General features: G+C 32.6%; 1 protein-coding gene and 2 long non-coding RNA genes across 5 annotated transcripts in view; 2 read left to right on the plus strand and 1 right to left on the minus strand.

Moving 5' to 3' along the window:
* LOC101891221 (transcriptional regulator ovo) overlaps positions 1-19,535 on the plus strand; it is a 64,094-nt gene extending 44,559 nt beyond the window's left edge. Inside the window, exons 2-5 of one of the 3 annotated variants that reach the window (XM_020035517.2) lie at positions 12,741-14,234; positions 14,361-15,514; positions 16,270-16,773; positions 16,888-19,535. In XM_020035517.2, coding sequence (XP_019891076.1) covers positions 12,741-14,234; positions 14,361-15,514; positions 16,270-16,773; positions 16,888-17,073 — 3,338 coding nt within the window. In that variant the 3' untranslated portion in view covers positions 17,074-19,535. Of the gene's footprint in view, positions 1-11,665; positions 11,841-12,740; positions 15,515-16,269; positions 16,774-16,887 lie in introns of those variants that run through there. The other 2 variants (XM_020035518.2, XM_005179923.4) reach the window with 2 other exon arrangements.
* Positions 5,427-5,809, plus strand: LOC131802090 (uncharacterized). Its single transcript, XR_009342034.1, has 2 exons — positions 5,427-5,557; positions 5,614-5,809. It is a non-coding gene; the product is annotated as an uncharacterized LOC131802090 (long non-coding RNA).
* On the minus strand, positions 5,516-6,113 carry LOC131802089 (uncharacterized). The gene is made up of 2 exons (XR_009342033.1): positions 5,811-6,113; positions 5,516-5,738 (listed from the first exon to the last, which is right to left on the minus strand). It is a non-coding gene; the product is annotated as an uncharacterized LOC131802089 (long non-coding RNA).
* Positions 19,536-19,742: the final 207 nt, after the last annotated feature.

Here is a 19,742-nt window from a genome sequence, read left to right on the forward strand (position 1 = left end):
GAGATAATTTCGAAAAGTTCAACAAACACTTCAAGAACATAACACAACTCTGTTCAATTTAACATAATCATAACAGATTTTCGGAAAATTTATAAAAATATAAAATTCAATTTTTCAGCTGTTGAGAACACATTTATCAAACTAAATCCAAAAGACTGTCATTAACAGAGATCTGTTAATCTAACATAGCCTTCACAATTTACATATGGATCAAAAAATTGTAGAGTTTTCGAAACAAGATCTAAAAAATGTTATCTTCAGAGTAATGTTAATTTAAAAGAATGCATATTCTAAAACAAATTTGTCTAACAGTCCTTTGTTGAGAACATTTTAAAACCAACCTTACAAAAAAAAGTATTAACAGAGCTCTGTTAATGTAACAGAATATGTAGATAGAAAATTAAATATAAAACAACAATAAAAAAAGTTAAAAAAAAATGTAAATAAAGCGTGTTAAAAACGAATTTATACTTTATGCTATTAACAGAACTCTGTTATCAACTTAACAGAAATTAAAAAAAAAATTGGCTATATATAACTTTTACCATAGAATTATATAAAAGAAAGTGTTTCGAAACAAATTTTAACATATTCCACAGCACTGTTAATAACAGAACTATGTTAGCTATTACATTAATAGAAATAGTTATATCCTAAATTAAACGCTAACATTATAGCATATGGTAATGTTTGGAGAAAAATATATAGTGAAAATGTATTAAACAATTTCAAATTTAGCAATTATGTTATCAACAGGGCTATGTTATTAACTTAACAGAAACTTTAAAAGACCTACCGATATATGAATTATACAAAATCTTTTACGAAAGATATTAGACATGATAAATTTCAACACTTTCAGAACTGTTAACAACAGAATTATGTTTACTATAACATTAAAAATCATGACGACCAAAAATTTAAGGGAAAATGGGATAAATCCTAGGTGAACATTTTATTCTCGATCAATTCAATATTTCTTCGATTTATGTTGTTCTTGGTTTTATATTAACCACGAATGTAAAAATATTTAATTGCACATTTTTGTTAATGCAAAAAAAATTTTTGTGAACTTTGCCTAATGCTGCAACAAACAAAAAACAATCGATTAAATTCTTATTCTCTGCTTAAACTTGGAAAAATGACACATTGTCGACCTTGGCTTTAGTCTTTTTTCATCGAGTTGTTTTTATTGTTGTTCTTCTAATGCTTGCATTGCTTGCTGCTAGTATTTCTAATTGATCTCAAGACAAACATTTTTTGAGCTTGCTCTGAAAAAATTGTGCATTACAACCACCACCACAAGAGCAACAACAACAACCACATCGACCACTTTTCTAGGTTAATGTTAAAGCCTACTTGTCTTGCTGACATTGTAGCGGTGTTAAATACCATATATTTTGATTCGTAACGTTTATTTTTGGTATTATGTGAACATATATATTACTATTCTTATGGCTCAGAATAAAACTGAAGAAAAAAAACACAGACACTTGCAATGTTATTGAAAATCCACTACAAAACCCAGCTCGATTTGTTGGGGTGACGTATTTTCTTATAACGTTAGTTTTAATTTTGTGTTTTTTTTTTCATTCTTTTATTTATTCATTCATAGTTTAGTGGCATTACTTAGCCATGTTTTACCAAGTTTGTTTTGAGTAAACATTGAAAATATTCATTGCAATGAGACATTGAGAGCGAGAGCTTGAGAGAGGGAGGTAGGAGTTGAGGACAAATCTAAAGAACTCAAAGTTCTAAAACAAAATCAAATGTTTTTTTTTTTTTTTTTTCAATTTTATTCAGCACAATACGAATTGAGCTCATGGTTAACATAGTTGTATATATAAATATGGCATCTATATATGTGTTTATCTTAAATAGTTTTTTTTCATTCTGAAATCAAATACTTGGCTTTTTGATGTTGAAGGAAAAAAATCTATAGATTTATATGGCCTTATGGTTGTGTGTGCGACTTTATGTTGGCTTTGTTGGCCATTGCATGTGACATTAGTGGTTAAGGTAAATCAAACTGACATATTGTCATGTTTAGTTAAGGAAATTGTCAAATAAAATCATATTAATGGACATTTTGGCCAATACGAAAAAGACACCAATCAAATGTAATTTTTTTTTGTTGTAGCTGCTGCTCACTACTTCCACAGCCATGTTTATTTTGGGTCGCAGACAACAAACAAATGAAGCGAAAACAACTGTTAACAACATTTTTCTTTTCAATTCAGTATTGGCATTTTTTTGCTTTTCTTTCAATATGTCACAAGGTATTGGGTTTGAGTTTTTGAAAATCGATTTGATTTCATAAGGTTATTATTATTTTTTTCTTTAGAATAATTTTTTTCTGGTTATAAATGAATTTAAAATGTTGTGTCCAAAACGATTTCAATTGGAAATTGCAATATTTAATGTTTACACAGAGAGAAAAGGGGACAAGATTAGAAAATTTTGTCCTTTGAACAATAAAACATCAATTTTCTCTCTCTCGCAAACATGTTTTGTAAATCATTTTTCATATATGTCATATTTTTATTTTGTTTTTCTTATTTTAATATTTTGTTTATACATTTTTGATTTGTATATTTATTTTAATTTACCAGCGCCCCTTCGTTAGTGGATAGTGTAGCAGATAACAAAAAAAAAGCTTGACGGTATTGCCATTTATTGGCAAAAAACTTCATTTACAATTGGTAACAATCCACAGTGAATGATTGCCATGGGATAAAGTAGATACACTCTCTCACACATGGAATGTATTGCAATTTTCAATTTATTTTTTATATTTTCTTTTAATCCAACGGCCTTTCATTGTCTAACATATATTTAAAATATACTTTCCGGCATTGTCATTTATGTGCAAAAACAGCATTTATGATTGTTAGCTAATCCAAAGTGAATGATTGCCATTGGGAAAAGAAAACACACTATCTCACACAGGAAAGTATTGCAATTCATCGTGAACATTCACGCTTAAAGTATACTTTCAACTTATTTATTTATTATCTTCTATTATTTTTTTGGCTATTTATTTATATATCTGTTTTTTATTTATATTTTTTTCCTAACCACCATTCATTAAACAGATAACTAAACCCCCATACTTTGCGGCATTGCCATTCATTGTTAATAAGGGCTTTAAGGATTGATAACATTTCACAATGAATGATTACCCTTGGGATGAAGAAGACACACTCTCTCACATGGAAAAGCATAGCAATTCTTCTTTGGATAGGTTTACCTTTCAGAACCAAAAGTGCCCTTCCTGATCTGATCACTCCCGATAGAATTAAAATACCCTCAATTCTCAACCTTCCATAAATTCCATGGAAAATTTATGACTTTTAGGTCATTATGCTTAAAAGCTCTTTCCTCAAACAATTTTATATTTTCTGATTAAAATGCTAATGCCTAATTACTTCCTCAGGAACTTTCCATGTGGCAAAAACAAAAAGACAAACTCTAGAACCGACATGAAAAGAACATAGAGAAAGGAAAACAAGAAAAAGGAAAAAACAACAATTTCACACCGTCATAACATTAAATAATAATAACTCACTCATGTTATGTCATGTGATAACAATTTTCCATATTTCTTTTCATTTTTTTTTTAATTCTTCTTTTACGTCTTTGTCTTTGCAAAGTAACAACTTCACGTAATAGAAATAATGAATAGAGAAACCATGATGATCGTGGTAATAATAATGATGAAGCAGCAGCTTTGCCACAAATGACTGACAATGTTTTCAAGTCACTCTTTCTCTCTCCTCTTCCTCCTACAGAGCCATGCGTGCTGCAAATGTAAGTGTGTGGGTATGGGTATTGGCTGGTATTCTTGAGTTCTTTCCCATATAATAGTGAACCAAACAAGAAACACACAGCACTTAAGAAAGAAAGGAGAGACACAAGAAGCCAAAAAAACAAACATAGAAGAAGAAACTAGAAGCAAGACTCCAACACACACACGCACACACCTAATAGATTGCGTGATTTCTTGGAGTCTGTTGTTATGTATGGGTGTGTGCGTTCCCGGGAATATTAAGTAAGAAAAATTAGTTTCGTGTTGAGTAAGGTAAAGTCAAGATCATGGTTGTTTTGCCAGTAACATGGCAAAAAAAAACAAAAAAGAAATTAAACAGAAATCCATACAAAAATGGCTGGGAGAATGAAGCGGATAAAGCAAATTGTTGGCTGGCTACATTGCTATGCCCTTTTGTGGCAATTGAGAAGATGAAGAAGAAGAAGAAGAAGAAACAGACGGAACAACATTCATTCCCTGTAAAGCCGCCCAAACCATCCAACCAACCAACTCTTTGTTGTTATTGTTGTTATTCTTGCTAAAGTTTTGCAAAGTTTGTGCCTTAAGTCTTTTGTGTTTCCAGCAAAACCACCATCGCCATCATCAACGGTGGCTCTCTAACTACCTCTGCCTTTATAATTTTTCCTATTTATGTAAGCAACAAGTTCTTATTGCTGTCGCTTCTGAGCAATTTGCCACTTCCTTTCGTAAGCTGAGCAACAATCATTTACTTATTTCAAGAATTCACGGTCACACCAACTAAGCAAGCAACCAAACGACCAACCAACCCCGTCCGACCAAAACGCGGGGGAACAAAAGAACTAGCCATAGCACAAAAACCTAGGATGTATGACTAAGGTCTGCTGTTTTCCTGTCTTTGCCAAACAAAATAACAACGGCAACCTTACCAAAGTCAGGGCTAGAAATGAAAATGAAGAACTCATGGCAGACAACAAACTAGAAAAAACGAAGAGGAAAACAAAAACTAAGCAATGTAACGTAACGTTCACATTATGGCCAGTTGTGTGCTGGCCGTGGTCGCCATACACAAAAAGGGTAGAGGGCCCATGTAACAACAGCTACATGAACAGCTACTTGAAGGCCTTTGCCACAAATATACATACATACAGATATACACACATTTTCCTAGAGCCAGCCAGCAGCACATCATTGGACATTGTCTAGGATTGGGTAGTTGCAGTTACCTTTCTTTAAACTCGAGTTATTTTTATTCTAGCCGATAATGATGATCATCATCATCTTGTGGCTCCCCTTTTTTTTTCAAAAGAAACGTTACCAAACCACTTTTTCACTTACAGCCTGTTCCACGATCTCGAAAGAAAATTTGTGCGAACGAAGGCTACTCACTCACTTTCGCATAAGAATGCGTTCCACTAACTTTCGTTCTTTCTTTCGCATAGCCTTACGTGATTCAGTGTTGCAAAATATTTTTTGGCAAAATTAATCGCGAAATAAGGCAAAAAAAAAGCGCCAAATGTCTAATTTAAACGCGAAAAAGCAGCAGTGGCTCTGTCTCAACTGACAGTTCAGTTGTAAACAAACAAATTGTAAATAAACAAACAAAATAAAATTTCTAGTGATTGTGTTCAGATTATTTGTGTTCTTAAAAAAGAAAAAAATGTATATTTCTGTAGCCCTATTTTTTATGGATGATGAGGAGGAGGTTCAAATTGTGCCACGGAGGCATTTAAGAGATGCTTCGAATTTATTTGAAGTACCTAACAACCAGTAAGTATGATTGTATTTTTACATTTTTGAAATAATAAAAAAATGATTTTTTCTAGGTTTGGGTCTTCCAGTGGTCTTCATGGGATTGCCTGCTGCTTCCAAAAATTGGCACTCCTCTGCCGAACTTAGGATTCTCCCCCATATACTCAACTAGTGCCCGCAGCTGTGTAGTTTTTTCGTGCTGGAATTGAGAAAATAAAAAAATGTATATTTGTTGTTCACAGATTAAATTGCATTTATTATTTTTACTTACATTTTTCTTTCCATTTTCAATCAAGGAATGTTTATGTTAAAACAATTTTCCTTAATTTTTATCATTCGACAGCAAACACACAAGTGACTGATTTTGACATTTGTGTTCGCATGCGTACGAAAGAAAAAAGATAGTGGAACGCAAAATTACACTGAAACGCTTACGTTTTCGTTCGCTTTGATTTTCGTGCAAATTTTCGTTCTGATGGATTTTAGTGGAACGGAAATCAGCTGTTTGTCGTGTAAAAGTTGTGCGAACGTGTTCTTTCGACATCGTGGAACAGGCTGTTAGTTAGCAGTTTCTGCATTTCGTTTGGTTTTTTCCTCCAACTGTTAACAACCTTTTTGAATCCATCCCATCCTTAGTGTGTTGTTTTGCAATGTCTAGTTCTTGTAGTGTATGTTTTTTGCACCGTTGAAAGGAAACCTAGTGGAATTTGAAGTCTTCTGTAAGACATTGAGTAGGCTATACCAAGGCTTGGCTGGCTGGCCATCAACTTCTTTGTGTAGTTTTTCTTTGTCCTCTGCGCAAAAGCAAAAAGAAAGAATCAAACCAAAACATTACAAAATACTGGTTTCCCTTTTTTTAAATGGTGGGGAGGGAGTCAGACGTCCCGTCGTTGTCGTCTTCAACGTTGCCATAACTTGTATGGGTGTTGTATGGTTTTGTGGAAAATTATATACGAAAGGAAATTGTAAGTGCTTTAAAAGGTTTGCCTTGGCCAGCACAAATTATCATGGTTTAGCAGCGAATATCCAAAGACCATAAATGGAGAGGAAATGATTGGAAATAGCTTTTTTCTGTTTAAACAAAGGAAATTGATAGCAAAAATTCATAATATTCTATGAAATTATATGGAAATTTGAATTGAATTGAAATAGAACTTGTTTATTATAGAAAATCGTTTTGAAGGCTACAAAGGCTATTCGGAAATCTTTAAGAGATAATGTAAAAACTGATTCAAATTCGGCTTAAAAAATTCCTTCCTTCATGAGAACAACTCAATAAGATTCAAAGAGAGATTTTCAATGATTACATAATGCCTAATATAGAATTTGGAAACTATGACCACCTAAGCACTTGATACAAAGTCTAAAAATATTAATTATCCTAGGATATATTTTATTAATGTGTATTTCGAACTTGGTATATCATTTTTTTTTTTTTTTTTGTGTATGGAAACAAAAAGTTTATATATTAATTAATTTTTGCCTTATATTTATTTATTTTTACATATTTATTCCTTTATTTTTAAACCCAAACACCTTTCAATGCGAATAGTGTAACAATAACTAAATCCCCGCTTGTCGGCATTGCCACGCATTGATATAAAACACCATTCACGATTGTTAACAATCCACAGTGAATGATTATCACGGAATGAAGAAGATACACTCTCTCACACATGCATATTAGTTTTTACAAGAAAATAGAAAAAAAGACAATATTCATGAGAGAAATTAGGAGAGAGCAGATGATAAGGAGCTAATTTCTCCCTCTCTCTTTCTTTTTCATCAAAAACCACAAATACCTTTTATCAAGAGAAAATGTTGCCAACCTAGACCCAAAATACAATGTTGCCATTTCAGCAAAATATCACAACAAAGGTATTTCCATGACTTAGGCTATGTTTACATATGAGTTCTTTGGAAATGTATTTTGTATAATGATGTAAAATGTTTTTTCCTGATGCATGTTTATTCCAATGACATAATTTTTGAATAAATATCTTTTAAACCAAAAATATATTCATAATTAAATTCTATGAAAGACCAATCTTAAAAAGCTAAAAATTACTATTTTTGAGTCCATGATGGTATTTTTATAAAAATTTGGAATTATCATATATAAGTCGATTTTTGGGGTGTCTATTTTGTGTCTAAATGAGAACGAATCGATTTTCACTTTCTTAGAATCAAATGCTCAATTGTCGGCATTTGCATTTTCCTTGTTACCACATTTCTTTCTTTTTTTTTTTTTTTTTTTGTATTGTTGTTCTTGTTTTTGCTGTTATTGCTCTCTCACATTTCTCAACAGGTGCAAATTTACATAAATCTATTAATGGAATTTGCAAAAAATACAAGTTGAACATTTTTTTTCTGCCCTGTTGTTTTTGTTAAATGGAAAACAATAAAAATCAGGTTTCGAAAAGATCTAAATAGTTGAATGAAACTATAACAAATTCTCAAAATAGGGGGAGAAATAAAGATAATTAATTTGTTAACAAAAGGCAAGGGGACAGTTTTGAGAATCTACAGTCAACGGTGATGATGACGGCAATTAGTGTGGCGGCAGCTACGTGGTCGTCCACAAAAAAGTGTCTACAACAATAATAAAAACAAATAAAATACATAAATGAAAATGAAACCTTGTTGAAGGTTAATAACAACAAAAACAACAACAGTGGCTAAAGTATTTCCTAGTCCATTTTCGTTTTAAGTTAGACTTAGACACACATTTTTTATTACTACTGTTCAACTTCAAATTTTTCTCAACACATCCTAACACATAGATACAACAAACCGAACTTGAGACCATACAATAAAATTGTATTACATACAACAACAGCAATACCAGCGAACAAAAAACTACAATTACATTACAACGTTACTCTATACTTGGAGCAAACATTTTTTTCCGAACACCTTGACCTTAACACAATAAAAATGAATATAGCCGCTGCAGCAGCAGTAGTTGTGGTAGTAGAGCAAGCAAACAAGCTGTACATTAAACAAATATTATTATTTTTTTAAGTAACTATAACGAGAGCTCGGGGTATCAATGAGGAAAAAAATTACAACAAACATTTTTTCCATGGCAGTTGCTGTTAAATATGAACTTTATAACTTTTTAAATATGAACTTTATAACTTTTAAGTTGCTCCATTAAAAATAGATTTTAATTGCTGTGTTTGTCGCTTAAAAATAATTAATATAATTTTTTTCTGTTAGGAAAATATTTGAGATAAAATTAAGTTGAAATATAATCTTATATCTCATATATATTTTTATAATCTTATCCATTTTCAAAATGATATATCATAAAATCTCAAACCCAAGCTTAATTTTGATATTTTTTCCAAAATTGTCTAAAACCACAAAACACTGAATCGACTTTTCCAAATTACCCCCACATAAACACTTCCGCAGAAGCCTATTTAAGAACCAAGAAAAAAGCCCCAAAACATACAAAAAAATCTTTGCCGAACATGTGTAGTCGTCTATTATTTGAAAGTAACATTAATTCATTTTTTATGAACCATGCCAAGAGAGAACCGCACAAACTGGTTCTAGAACACCAAAAGCCTACAAAACTTAAAGGTATATAGGCAAGCGAAAAAAAGAGCAACTACGTCAATGATTCGCTCGGTCATGCTGTTCCATGTTTCAAATACTATGTATTTGTTAACAACAACGACCAAAAAACACGCATGAACGCTGGAAAGAACAACGCTTAGAATCAAATTCGGCAATGTTGTAGAATTTTTTTGGCGTTTGTTTTCTTCAAAAATTTTGCAAAGACGCAAAAGTGGGAATCCAAGTTTAAATTGTTTACGTGATGTTGATGTTCTTATGTACAAGCGATTCTTGCGGCTTTTGTTTTGAGTTCTCTTTCACATAGTACAGGTCTAAAGAAGAAGACGATATTTCGAAAACATGATGAGTATACCCAAAAGAAGGAAGGAAATTTACAAAATTTGTTTTTTGGTTTTTTCCATCCACCCCCTATCAAAAATCAGAGATTTTTCCCCATCGGGGGAAGTTGGGCCAACATGGGCAATGAATCAAATATCCAAAAGCCATTTGCCATTAGATCACTTTGTCTTTTTCCCCTCAGCGTTTTTAGACCTACGCCCATCTAAGTTTTTTTCCATTTTTGCCATTGCCTTTGTTTCACTTACGATTGTGGGAATAAAAAAGATACAGCAGAAAAAAGACCCTATGACTACACGTTTAGTTAACAACCAGCTATAATAAATTCTACCAACAACTACAATACAAAGCAAAGTAATAAAGAAAACCTTGATCTTGATCTCAACACACATGTGAAATAACATTTTCGCCAAGGTCTAGAAAATATAAAATATACGGCCATATTATTTTTTTAAGGAAAGTAAACAAAATATTGAATTATACTTTTAATTGTTTATATCATATTTTCAATTAATATATTACTTAAAAATTTTGGGAAATTTGGGACATTTTTTAATTTTTAATATTCCGCATTAAATACTTATTTTCCTAAACAATTATCTTTTTTAAATTTTTTAAATATTAAATTCAATAATTTAATTTGATTTATCCGTCAGCATTTGTTTTCCAATTTAATGTAGTATTTTTGACAATAACACCTACCAACACTACATGTACATACCTTTAGCCACCACACAAACCTAAACAACTCATTTTCCCCCTATTATTGTTGAATCACAAAACAACAGACAAACTCACCACAGTACAACTTATTGTTGATAACAACCTTTGACTTTTTTGATACACAAGTATTTAACCAGAGGGCGCTCTCAATGAAATGCAAAGAATATTTTCATAAGCTTTTTATTTTAAAATACTTTTGAAGAGTTAAAAAATGCGGAAATAAAAGGATATTTATTGGAAATATATTTAAAAAGCATACCTGCCACTCCATATCAGTCTCTAACCTTCATGAGAGCGAGAGAAAGAGAGAAACATAAAAACACAACACATGGAAAAAAATGGAAGCTTTTGCTATACTTCACTCACAAATTGGTACAAACGCATTAAAACCAAGTATATTTTTGCTTATTTTCCACTAAATTTGTTGTAATTTTTTTGTTTAATAATATTAATACTGCCTAATTTTCAATTGTGGTGTGTGGAAGAAATAACAAAAAAATGTCAGCATTGGCATTAATTGCTATCAATCAGCAAACCTAGAATGGAGTTCACCAATCCGTAGTGAATGATTGCCATGCGAAGAAGAAGTTACACTCTCTCACACATGAAAGGAATTGTAGAAAAACACTTGTTAAACAAACTACTGAACATTAAACTTTAAATTTATTGTTTATTGTTGAAACACTTCCGCACAAATCACAATTCCTCCTTTTAATTGCAAAAAACTTCAACTTTAATGCCGAATTTCATCAGTTAAATTTTTAACTATTAGTACGACGCTGCCGATGGGGTTTAACGAGAAACTAGACAAAAGGAAACAATGTTGCCAATAACACGAGAAAAGAATGCTGCCTAGGCATATAGGCTTGCTAGGCACACTTTTTAGACAATGGATGTAGCTTAAAAAGAAATATTTAAATGTTCTCAAGAAATCTGAATTTGAAAGTATTTTTGTATATTTTTTTCATTTTTAAGCTAAGAATAAATTTGTTTACATATTTTATGACAAAACTTAATCTTATTGGTTCCGGAGAAAATCATACAAAATCTAAATTGAAATATTAAAGAACAGATAGATGTAATGTAAGATTATTACATTTCAGTGCGATTCTGATTCTACAAAAACCATTAATGGAAAACTATTCTATGATTAATATTTAAAAATTCTCGCTTTGTTCATTCCTAACCCACTGCCATCCCCACAAAGCAACCAACTTCGTAATTAGCCATTCATCTAACGCCGTCGAAAAATAAACTCTTTGACTCAGTTGCCTTACTTTGGAGAGAGAGTGCATGCAAAAGTGTTTTTGTTTTGTGCAATTGATAACAGCATCTGTTTGTTTGGTTTTGAATTCAGTCAAGTTAGAAAATGCCGTTTTCAAAACCGCTAATTTTCTTCAAAGACTTTTACAATAATCCAAGTGAAAATCAATTAATAAATTGTCGTAAATTAGATAATGGAAGTGGTGTTACAAATTATTGGTGTATAAAGTGATTGAATAATAGAAAATTATAAGAAAATAAATTTTGCAAAAAATGTTTAGTGAAGTTATTTTACAAAAATATTTCAAAAGTCAAGATCGACGAAATCATTTGTTAGTAATACAACCATATAAATGGAATTATGTACTATTTTGCAATATTTGTGGCAATGGTGAGCTATACATTTGATGGGAGGAAAGTTATGAATATGTAGTGGATTTTGAAAGAAATAATGTGAAGTTAAAGCATTTCCTCATGTGCAAGCCAAAGGATAATAATCCGTTACAACCGTTAAACACAGTTGTGTGGCATGTTTACAGTCAACATAAAAGAATAAATGGAAAACAGTTCTGAATTGCCAATTAAAATTTAAAAAATTATGCTTTTGATGTATATATAAGTTTTATTAAGTTTTATTAATTTAATTTCCAAGATTCAGATTTTTAATTCAAGTGGCAAGATTTGCATCGAAAGATTTGCCCAAAAAAGAATGCATAATTTGTATTTTTGTTAAGAAAAAAAAAAAAAAAATACGCTAAAAAACTCCACTGAAATTTCCATTACACTTTGCTTCTCGCTACCCCCTCAAATATTTTCTAAGTTTCTCGTGTAACAACAAACATAAGCTCAATGAAAATTTTTATCTGGCAATGCCTAAACAGCCTCACAACAACAACGCAACGAGGGACAAAAAGAGAAGTCACAAAAGAACAGTTATGTTTTTGAACCATTCTTTCTAGTTTCGTTCGAGGAATGCAAGCAATTTGACAAATTCCAGCAAATAGAATTTTAATTTCATAACCAGTCAATTAGAGACGTGATTTCTTTTGAAAATATTCGGGAAACGTTTTTAGTCCTTCAAATCAGTGAAATAAAAACAAACTGTTCGAAATAAGTAGCATTGTTCTTTTAGTCTGTTTTTTCCTAGGAATACATAGAATTTCAACGAAAAGCAGCGGCCATTTTGAAAAGTTCCATATCGTGGCGTAAAGAAAGTTTTTATTATTGTTTTATTTAGTTTAATCATTTTAAGCCTGTACTAATCAAAATGTTTTTCTTCTTTTTCTTGCAGTTGGTCCCATCACATCTTTGGCCGAGGGCAAAGATCGTTTATCCCCGGAGGTCACCACCACCAACAACTCAATCACTACCACCACCATCGCAGAAGAGGCGCAACTCTCACGTACACCATCACCACCTGCCCATAGCAACGTTGTGATTTCGTCCTGCACATTGTCTCCACCTCCTGCTACAACACCACATCAACAAGACTGCACCAATACCACCGAATTTTTACCCAAAGTTTCAAATACAAAGTCTGAAGATCATCTTCCACAGACAACTGTTGTACAAGCAGCAGTGGAAGAACAAAACGATTCTCCTAAATCGGCATCGCCCAAACATCGTTACATTACTTCGTACAACAAATCGCTTATTGGCAATGTTGTTTTGACCCAAGCCCAACGCAAGGAATATCCTTTGGAAATTGTGCAAAAAATTCAAAGTGAGGTCTTGAGAAATAATTCCATCCCGCCACAACAGCAACCATCCACGGCAGATGATAATTCCGATTCGGATAGTGATTCAGATGATGGTTCAAAATTGATTGTTGATGAAAAACCTTTAGTACCGGAAGAACAACCCTTATCGTTGAGAGTACGTTCCACACCGCCTCCCGAAGATCAAAGACCCTCACCACCACCTTGTCCAGAACCGGCAGTAAGGTGTAGTGTTATACAAAGAACACCCTCGAATTTGGAAGAAAACCAAAGAAGACGCTCACACGAAGTTCTATTGCCCTTGTCGAATTTGGAACATTTGGGTCCCGAGCAACAGGAACCAATTGATTATCACGTACCACGCAGAAAGGCAACACTTGACAACGACGACGAAGAACAACAATTGAACGCCAAGCGTTTGGAAAGAGAACGCAAATTAAGAGAAGCTAGACGCAGAAGCGCTTTGATTGCTGCGCGCACAATTTTAGCTCAAGCTAGAGTAAATCCACGTTTTATTCGCTCCTTGCCTGGTATATTGGCTGCAGCTGCTGGACACGGTCGTACAACATCAGGTTCGAACAGTGGTAACCAAGGACAAGGTTTTCAGGGTGGTTTCGGCGGTTCCAACGGTTCCGGATCTCAGCAGCCTTCAAGCGGAGGCGGTTCTCCCACAGGTTTTGGAGGATCAGGCGGTCTTAGCGGAGGTGCAGGTGGCGGCATGGGTGGTGGACGCGATGGTCGTGGTAATTATGGCCCCAATTCACCTCCTTCTGGTGCCTTACCGCCTTTCTATGAATCACTGAAAAGTGGCAATAACATGAATGGCTCTTCGACGACCAATTTTAATTCTACAGCTTCTTCGAATTTCTTGCTACAAAATGCGGCAGCTTATTTAATGTCTGCTGCTGGCAATGGCGGTGGTAGTGGTGGTCAGCAATATCCCCTAGGGGGTGGTGACAATATGGGTGGTGGTGGCGGCGGTTCGCCTGTCGGTGCCAGCCTCTCTGGATCTTCATTGGATCAAACACCCTCGTCAGCCTCTAGCATGCTCTTTGCTAATGGCCACGGTAATAATTCTCTTCCTTACAGTTCTTTAGCTCACTGCGCTAAATATAACCAACCTTCTTCTCCCTCTTCGAATTCATCACCGCAACATTATCCTCCACATCTGCCTTATGGGCCTAATCCCTCAGCTTATGGTATCATACTAAAGGATGAGCCTGACATTGAGTATGATGAGGCCAAAATTGATATTGGAGCCTTTGCTCAAAATATCATACAGGCAACCATGGGGAATTCGGGTAATTTCAATGCTTCGGCATATGAAGATGCTATTATGTCTGATTTGGCTTCAACGGCTCAAGGACCCAATGGAACGGTTGATCCATTGCAATTCACTGCCACATTGATGCTCTCCTCACAAACGGATCATTTGTTGGAACAATTGTCCGATGCTGTAGACTTGAGTTCTTTCCTGCAACGTAATTGTGTTGATGACGAAAATTCCACATCTCCACGACAAGATTTTGAGCTGGTCTCAACACCTTCGTTAACACCGGATTCGGTTTCCATTACTCCAGTGGATTGTCATAACTCAACCAATTCCCAGTTGGATTCCTTCCATGAGAATCTCATGCAACAGTTGACTAATAATATGGGACGAACTCAACAGACTGCTGGCAACTATGCTCCCTATGAGAGACAACAACCACAACAACAACAGCAGCAGCAACAACAGCATCATAACATGCAGCATCAGCAACAGCCTCCACCTTCTTATCAACATGCCACCAGAGATATGATGCAAATGCCACAGCAACAACAAGGCTATGGCCAGAATCAAAACACAAACTCCCAACCACCTTTGAATAATCTGTTAAACCAAAATAATATTTTAATGCAACAGCAACACTATCAGCAGCAGCAACAACATGGCAACGGTTATCATCAACTTCAACATCATCAACAGCAACAACATCCTTTATCATTAAATCAACAGCCAAACCAGCAGCATCATCATCAGCAACAGCAACAACAACATTATCATCACCAACATCCACATGGTGGTCACCCATCACAACAACACGGTGGTGCAAATACTGCCTCCAACCAGCACCATCATCATCATCCGCACCATCTTCAACATCATAGTGATAACAGCAATCTATCACTGCCCTCACCGAATTCTTCAGCAAACAACTCTGCCACAACAACTGCCAATGGTCACATGATGATTCCATCACAAGGCCATCATCCAATGTCATCGGCAGCCAGCAATACATCATCTGGTTCAGCCTCTGCTCTATTGGATACATCATTGTTGGACACCAAACCCATCATACAAAGTGTAAGTCCCACCCAATGCCTCACTACTAGTACACGTTATTGTTCCTCTTCATCATCGTCGTCGTCGTCGTCGATCTCCTCCTCTGTGTCGTCGTACAAGCAAAAACGTTCTCTAAATTTAGCTGCCGCGGCTTCATTAAATTTAACTTCTCCCACTGTTGCTAAGCTGCATGAAAGCAAAGTGCTACAGCAGCGGGTAAGCATTGTCCTTTTTGAGAAAAATTTTAATTATCTTTTGCAATAAAATAATTACTATTTTTTATGAAATTGACATTGTTTTGCAGCTATACAATTTTCAAATTAAATTTCGTGGGACAATTATGTTTTTCATTCAATTTAAAAAATAATTGAAACAATTTCAAATCATTATTGAAAATTGTATGTCTTAGAGACGGAAATTTTTATTAAAAAGAAAAGACAAAATAAAGAAGAGATTAATGGGTGACATGGGCGAAGTACAGTGCCCATGTCATATGTTAATAATTGAGATTCCATTCAAAAAAATCACTACTGATTCAACTTTAGAAAAATGTTTTATATTCTCAAGAAGAAAATATGTTTGAAAATTGTATAGTCCTTCAGAAATATCCATGGAAATTGTAAATGTTTTTCTTTGGGATCATATGGATGGTCATATTACTTCGATCCCCTTTTCTACTCATTTCTGCGATCCCAAAACCCCCTATTTTGTTGTTATTTGTTACTCAGGTGTATTCGAAATTTTTAATATTTTTCTTAATGTTTTTCTCCTTACAGTTGGGCCTACCGCCAGAAGTACAACTGGAATTTGTCAATGGCGGTCATGGCATCAAAAATCCCTTGGCCATTGAAAATACCCATGGTCATCATCATCGTATACGCAGCATTGATTGTTTGGATGACATGAAAAAACCCCTTATCACTGATGCCAGCATGAACGGTGGAAATAGTAATGGCAGCGGCGGTAGCAACAGCGAAAACAGCCAAGAGTCAAATAATTTTGTTTGCCGCATCTGTTTGAAGTCATTTTCGCTAAAACGTCTGCTAAATCGTCACATGAAGTGTCATTCGGAAATCAAACGTTACTTGTGCACTTTCTGTGGCAAAGGATTTAACGATACATTTGATTTGAAACGACACACTCGCACACATACCGGTGTAAGACCATACAAATGTAATCTGTGTGAAAAGAGTTTTACCCAAAGATGTTCACTGGAATCGCACTGTTTGAAGGTGCACAGTGTACAGCATCAATATGCCTATAAGGAGAGAAGAACTAAGGTAAGAATAACAGAACAATAGAATAATTCTTTTTGAATTGAAATTAGAATCAAAATAGAATCATATTTTGAATTTTTAATATTAAATTTATTTTTGTTTCTCTTTTTATTTCAGATGTATGTTTGTGAGGAATGTGGTCACACCACCTGTGAACCTGAAGTTCACTACATCCACTTGAAAGAAAATCATCCCTATTCACCGGCCTTATTGAAATTCTATGACAAGAGACATTTCAAATTCAATAACTCACAATTTGCCAACAATTTACTTGGACAACTGCCAATGCCGGTGCATAATTAGTGTGTAAGATATCAGCACATTATAATTAAAATAAGTAAACAAAATGGTATACAACAATTGGAACAACATGATGTCTTACAACAACAAAAGAAAAAACACAAAATTAAAAAAACTGCCTTAAAAATCAGAGATTATTTTTTGATATACATATTTAATTTTAATTTATCGTTAAACTTTTTTTGATAATACTTTTTATGATTTTTTGTTTTAACAAAAGAAATAACTTTTTGATTTATAGTTTAACTTTCTATCACGTCCACGTCGCGGAACATTTTGCTGAGCAAATATGTAAGGAAAAAGAAATATTTTTTTTACCAAATCACATTTAAATTAATTTGAAAATATGAATTGATTTATTGCGCAAAGTCATTCGGTTTAAATAATAAGAAGAAAGATTTTAGTGTGAAAAAGACAAACAATTTTTAAGTCAACCATTTCTTTTTAGATTTATTAATTTTGAGATATATATTTTTTTGAAAAACCCTTGCTTTAATTTTGAAAACAAACAACACAATTTGAAGCTTTTAAAGTTTTCCGGTAACACCAATCATAATCATCATCACACTCACTTCCTCGATAGATTGATGATAAAATGTAAATACTTAATTAATTTTATTTTAAGGTTATGGAAAGGGAAGGAAATAGTAGTCTTTTGGACCACAAATCCTTTCATTCCTTTCCAAAACTTGAATTTGTACAAAGTTTTATTTTCTTAATTTTTATTTTCTATATATAAATGTACATTTTTTGTAAAGTGTTTTCTTTAATTTTGCTTTAAGGAATTTTCCAACTTTGATTTTTAACAACAAATAATCATTCAAAAGTAACCTCATGTATTTCTATTCAAAGGGAGAACAAAAAAATGATATTTTCTCAAACAAATTGGAAGATGTTTCTTTTGATTTTTTTGAAGTTTATTTTTGAAAAAAGCTAATTCATGAATTAATATAATTTTTTGTTTTTTAAAGAAATTATAATGAATTTTATTTTATATGAATTATTTTGTTTTACTTTATCACATTCAATTCAATTTTGATTTATAAAAAACAATAAAAACCAAACACTTAACATTATTAGCTATAATAATTATCATGTTAAAAATATTAGCTTAAGAGTTTTACATCTAATCATTGTATATTTCAAACGACTTCCAATTTTCTAAAAAAAAAAAAAACAAAACTCACAAGAGGCCTTAAAAAATAATTCTATTGCTTTATTATAATTTATATTAGTTTTTAGAATTTACTATTAAAGTTGAATATAAATATACATTTTTAAAGAAAAAAACAAAACAAAATAAATTTTTAGTTTTAATTTCTCCACAAAATTTTGCTGTTCATAAATGATTTAAAAGTAGTATGTTTTTTAACATTCATTTTTTTACACTTTATATAAATGTAATTGTTACGTTAATTTTGTTTAAGAAAGAGACATGTAAAATAAGTTTAAAACATCAACATGAAAAAACAGCTTTACTTGCAAAGATATTTAAATAATATGCGTCGTAATATAAACAAATTTCATATTTTGTTTATAAACAGCAAAATAGATATTTACTTTTACTACACCCATAAAGGAATTCAAAGAGAAATGTTTTCGTTTTCTTTTCCAAAAGATTTCTCTTTAAATTCCATAGAAATACTCCACAACTAAAACTTGGCCAATGTGTGGCACTTGCATAAAAGAAGGCCTTGTTTAGTATTTGGACTTTGATATATCATTTATTTGAAATATAATCATCGGGTTTATTGTGCAATCAATGGTGATGGTTTTATTATTAACTTAATAATAGCATAATTATAAGTTCACACATACACAGACAAGCACACATAATAGCAATTATAATTTTTTTTCAAAGAAACTATTTCCCAGTTTGTATTAGCATTCCTTGTTGCACTTATTTTCTTGATATTACCAACTGCTTTAATTTATTTGATCTTTAGATTTATGTTCTTCCAAAAGCATGATCGATCGTCGTCCAACCCACCCAAAAGTGTTGACACTATTCTTTTTAGTTAGTTTGTAATATTATTTTTTTTACTACCATGTAGTCTTAGTAGTTTCAATCTTTGAACACCCACCCCCACCACTTCTTACCCAACTCTCATAATTCTAATTTTTACATCATAATCATACTATTAACTATTGGCTTTACGAAAGAAAAAAATTCAATTTAATTTTATCACCACAGATAACCTCCTTCCAATGGAAAACTTTTATGTTTGTTTTGATCTTCTTATTATTGAAAACAAAAAACGAAAAAGAAACACCTATTTCATAAGCTATCTTTAAAAAGAACAAAAAATGAATTCAATTTTAGTTTTAATTTTCATAGTTTTAGTTTTATATAATAATATCAACAGTTGTTGTGAAATCTGTATACAATAATATGCACAAAACAACGCATATACTGCTGAATAAATAAAAATATTTTAAAAAAGTGAATATTTAAAGAAAAATAATACCTGGTGTTTTATTTGCTTTTATAATTTAAAAAAAATGGGGGACTAGTGTCAACTTGATTGCTTATAAATATCGTATTGAAAATTGTTTAACAAATCAAAACCCCAACTAGAATTTAAAAAGGAAAAAATGATTCCAATTTTGGTTATATTTTATTTATTTTGAAAGTCAAAGGCCAAAGGTCGGAGGCTAAATCTTAGGAGAAT

The sequence above is a fragment of the Musca domestica genome, unplaced genomic scaffold, assembly GCF_030504385.1.
Source record: "Musca domestica strain aabys unplaced genomic scaffold, Musca_domestica.polishedcontigs.V.1.1 2, whole genome shotgun sequence".
Classification (NCBI taxonomy): Eukaryota; Metazoa; Arthropoda; class Insecta; order Diptera; family Muscidae; genus Musca; species Musca domestica.